Raw genomic sequence first — 4,251 nt, 5'->3', positions numbered from 1 at the left:
GAAATGCGTTGAAAGAAGATGTTACCCCATAGACTCAACGGCCGGAGTTTTAACAGGATAAATATCATGAATCAAACTTGAGATATTGTTTAATGAAAAGGAATCTGGCACAGGCGTTGAGAAGTGAGCAGTAGAAATACAGACTCGTTAACAGCTGCATCAAAACAATCACCTTTTTCTTGAGGAAAGTTAGCAAGCGTCCAAGAATAAATTAAACTAAATTTCAATCATGGTGTTCAGAAAAGGACAGAAGGCACAAAGAAAGTGGAGAGGATTCGTGTCCACACATGGAAGCACGACTGCATGAACCAACCCATACATCAATATGCAGCAGCCAATTTGTTACAAAGTACCTCCTCAAACATTTTAAAACTGACTTGGCGATTAATAAGGGAACAGCAATCTGAAATGACCAACTTGCTTTTCCCCTTCTCAAAGGATTCCTTAGCGAAATTCATGGATAAACAGCCAAAGTTTAGAGATGTAGTTAACATGCTAAACAGATCAATTTAAGGACCAGGAAGCAGTTTTTACCATAGCAAAAGATTTGCGGGAAAGGCACATCTTCTAAGACCTTCCAAATTGAAAAAAGATAAATTCAAACAGGGAATTAAGGTACATTTCGCATCACTATTAGCACCACTCGATTGAATTAGTACCAGGCGCAGCAGCAAACGCAGGAGCGATCCACCATTTCTGTCATGTATATGACGAGGCATGAAAGATCGACCCTGTAACTGAATACTAAGCTGGTTTTTACCAGCCCCAATAGAATAAGATTTCCAAGTTGGGAATATCTTACAGCGAACCAGACCAATTACAAGAAGCACTACAAGGCATGACCATCAGGATTCACATTTCGTCCACTACAAATTGTGATCCACACACATGAACCCAGAAGAAGGAATAAAAGTTATATATGAAAGATGTAGACCACTAAAAATTCCGAATCAATATGTAAGTTACAATTGCCACCTCTCACCTTTACATCTGGTACATCAGATGACAAACTTATTAGCTTACCTCATTTCCGGCAGCATAGCTATTACCTCCACCGATGAAACCACTACCTGAAGCGCCATCATAGGCATTAACATGTTCCAGAACCAATGATGCAGAATTTACATTCCCACTCCGGCCACTGAGTTGTAGCTCCGAAAACTCGGGCTGCAGTTCGCTCGTTTCCCTACCCTGGTCGTATAGAACACCCTTGAAGACATGCCCACCGATCTTCACAACCGCCTGATATGCGAACTCGTCCTCCCCATCATCCATGGGAGTAACTCGAACACACTTGAACACTGCTTGAGCCCGAACGTGCCCAGGCAAACCCGATCTAAAGCTTAAATCTACACCACAGACAGAAGAGAAATACATAGGTATGAGATCACATGTAGTTATAAGACAAAAACTACAATCCCTAAATGAATATCTTTCTGAATAAATGGGAAGATCTATTTAGAAACCCATATAAAGTATCGATTTTATCGCATAGAGGGGCTGCTGCTAAAAACCAACATGAATCTACACATGTTACAAATCATATCCCATAACGAGGTACAGGAAATCCCGGACCTCAAGTCAAGCATCTCTCGGGGAGTGCAGCTAAATATCACCATTTTCAAAAGGCGCAATTTTCATGCCTACCTTTGCCCGCTCAACAGTCAAGGAAAAGCTTAAAATAGAAATCAAACGAAGGAAGTTCTTTACACGTCGCCCGCCTTAAATCATGCATGCAAAGACAACAAATCCGCTCGAGGATCAACACAGAAAGGCCATAATTAGGTTTCATAGAAATTCAGGCAATTGGGCAGAACGAGAAACTAAAACCCCATTTGGTGCTGAAGGCTTAAAAAAGGAGGAAACTCAATGAAGCAAGGGCACTTAGGAAAGTCCATTTCATGGGAAAAAAATGCATCTTTTTATGAAAGATTAACTCGAAAGAAGAGTCGTATTCCAGATTCATATCGTATGACGCGAATGCGAAAGCGATCTGTTGAAAATAACATGGTTTCATCGAGAATACATCCACCCTCTTGGAAGGTCTAATGGCGCTTGAACAAAAGCCGACCAAAAGACTTGCTCCTCTTTAACGATTCATTTGAATAATGGACGACGAAAACGAATTGGAAGACTAAGAAAGAAAACTATGAAAGGAGACCAACAACCAGAAACCGGAAGGAGTAAGCCAATCAAAATAAAAGTTGACGAAAAGATTGAATGGCAAAAGAAGGGAAAAGGCAAAGAAGTGAAACCCAAGCCTTGTTGAGCGGAACTGATATCGGAGCTATTGGCGGAGGCGGAACTGTGCGATAGAGCCAGCGTGCCCGCACGGGCACGCTTCGAACCCTTCCCCACCCCCTGCAGCTGCTCTTCACCGGCGATGGGGGAGCCAACGGCAGCTGCTGCGGCACCAAGGGCGGCTTCAACCAAGTGCCTCTCCTTGCGCTTGGACGCGGGAACCCAGGTGCTCTTGATGTGCGTCTCGCAGTCGAAACCCCGGGCCTTGCAGCACGTACGGCACCGCCTGTACGCGCAATCCTTCTTCGCCTGGTTCCCGCAATCCTGGCACGTGCAGCCGCCCACGCGGCCGAGGGTTTCCTGCCTGGCCCGCCCACCCTCCGCTGCAGCAATCTCCTCCGACCCCACCTCCGGCTTCCTGATCTCCCATCCACCAGCGCCACTGACGGACCGGCGCTGTTCGTCGTCGCGGAGAGGGAGCGCGGGAACGTGCGGTTGCAAGGAAGCAACAGAGTCTGCGCTGGCGTGGTGGAATGTCGCCGAGCCGACGACGAGGACGTCTCGGAAGTGGAGCTGATTATGCTGATCGTAAAGAGGCACGGCTCCGCCAACTACGCCTGCGCCAGCACCGCCTGCATCTGTCAGAGGGTGGAACCCGCGGATGCCCAACTCGGGAAAGCCGTACCCCATCGGCCGGAGCCATCCACCTCCGCCTCCTTCCCCCTCTCCACCTCCGCCCCCGCCATTAAAGCCCAGGCAGAGCTCCGGAGGGATGCCCCATATCCGCCTCTCTCCAGCACCAGCAGCCTGCTTCGCCACCCTGTATCCGAGATCTTCCTCGGCACGGTGGGTGCATCAAAATTCCTGGACAAAAAAGGAGAAGGCCCGGTTCAAGGAAGGGAGGCCGCCAGGAACAAGACAACCTCATGCATCTCGTTCCTGGTGCATTTCTCTCCTCCTCGCGGTCAACCCCCCCTCCCCCTCTCTCTCGCTCTTCTTCTTCTTCTTCTTCTTCTCCTTCTCCTTCTTCTTGGCGGTACGTAGTTGTGAATTACGGAAATTGTTGTCAGGACCTTGGCAGGTGGAAAATGGAAGTGGACTCTGGGAATCTAACGCACCGAGGGCCTGCAAGGGTTAGATTCAGAGCTCTACCTAGCTCCCTGTGAGAGAGAGAGAGAGAGAGAGCTCGGAACGATGAAACAATCAACTTTTTTTTACAGGCTGAGAGCTGCGCGTCTAGGGGCATCTCTCTCTCTCCCTCTGTCCAAAGGTCTACAACGCGGGGCCCCCATGGATTTTCTTATGCCCGCCGACGAACCGCCCTCATCTCGTTGCCTAAATAACAATAATAGCAGGTCGAAGTGCGCTGGACTGGTGCATATCACCTCCGACCGTCCATCATCAGCACCACTTCCACCCAGCCCCGCCGGTGACCGCCGGTCTTTTTAGCGCCACCACCCTTCGCGTCGGATGCAAACCGTGGGGTCCACCATAATGGTGCTCGTGATACCGTTCGGCAGCCGTGCATCTAGCAGTGGAAGCGTCGGCCAGTTTATATATGAACAACGCTACTCCGGTGGTTTTTGGCTATTACAGAGGATCGACTTACGAGACAGGTCCTCTTTTACTTTTTCCCCGTATCCTTCCTTTTGATAAGGTTAACACTATCATTAAAAATGGGTCTTCTTATTTTTCAGTTTAATCCGGAGGGCCATGTAAAGAGACCGTTGATCGCCATTATGTTTTGGTAAAATTTTTACTGTAACTTACGTTAAAAGAGTGCACTATTGCCATAGTTGATGATGATACAACTCGGAACCCTGTAAAATAGAGGAACTTTCGGCTCTTTTTCAAGTAGTGGCTGTTTGGTCACCTCAGGGAACAATCGGATTGAATCTGACTTGGTTTTTTGGCGCTGCATTTTGGTCTGTGTTGCTTGTTTCAGGAGACCAATAGTGAATGTTCGCGTCGAGTAGAAGCATATCATTGCCCTTGCCGTGTTGCCGCCGG

At 48.0% G+C, this 4,251-nt stretch overlaps 1 protein-coding gene across 2 annotated transcripts; it reads right to left on the bottom strand.

Annotated features, from left to right (window-relative positions):
- Window positions 1–738: 738 nt before the first annotated feature.
- On the bottom strand, window positions 739–3,750 carry LOC116258885 (protein LATERAL ROOT PRIMORDIUM 1-like). Of its 2 annotated transcripts, none has more exons than XM_031636326.2 (2): window positions 2,256–3,750; window positions 739–1,349 (listed from the first exon to the last, which is right to left on the bottom strand). In XM_031636326.2, exons 1-2 carry the CDS (start codon window positions 2,929–2,931, stop codon window positions 1,015–1,017), a joined length of 1,011 nt encoding a protein of 336 aa, XP_031492186.1. In that variant the 5' UTR covers window positions 2,932–3,750; the 3' UTR covers window positions 739–1,014. The 2 variants fall into 2 exon arrangements, with proteins under 2 accessions (XP_031492186.1, XP_031492187.1); XM_031636327.2 differs by having other exon boundaries at window positions 2,262–3,750.
- Window positions 3,751–4,251: the final 501 nt, after the last annotated feature.

The sequence above is a fragment of the Nymphaea colorata genome, chromosome 8 (genome assembly GCF_008831285.2).
Source record: "Nymphaea colorata isolate Beijing-Zhang1983 chromosome 8, ASM883128v2, whole genome shotgun sequence".
Lineage (NCBI taxonomy): Eukaryota > Viridiplantae > Streptophyta > Magnoliopsida > Nymphaeales > Nymphaeaceae > Nymphaea > Nymphaea colorata.
This window is presented reverse-complemented; position numbering and strand designations above follow the sequence as displayed.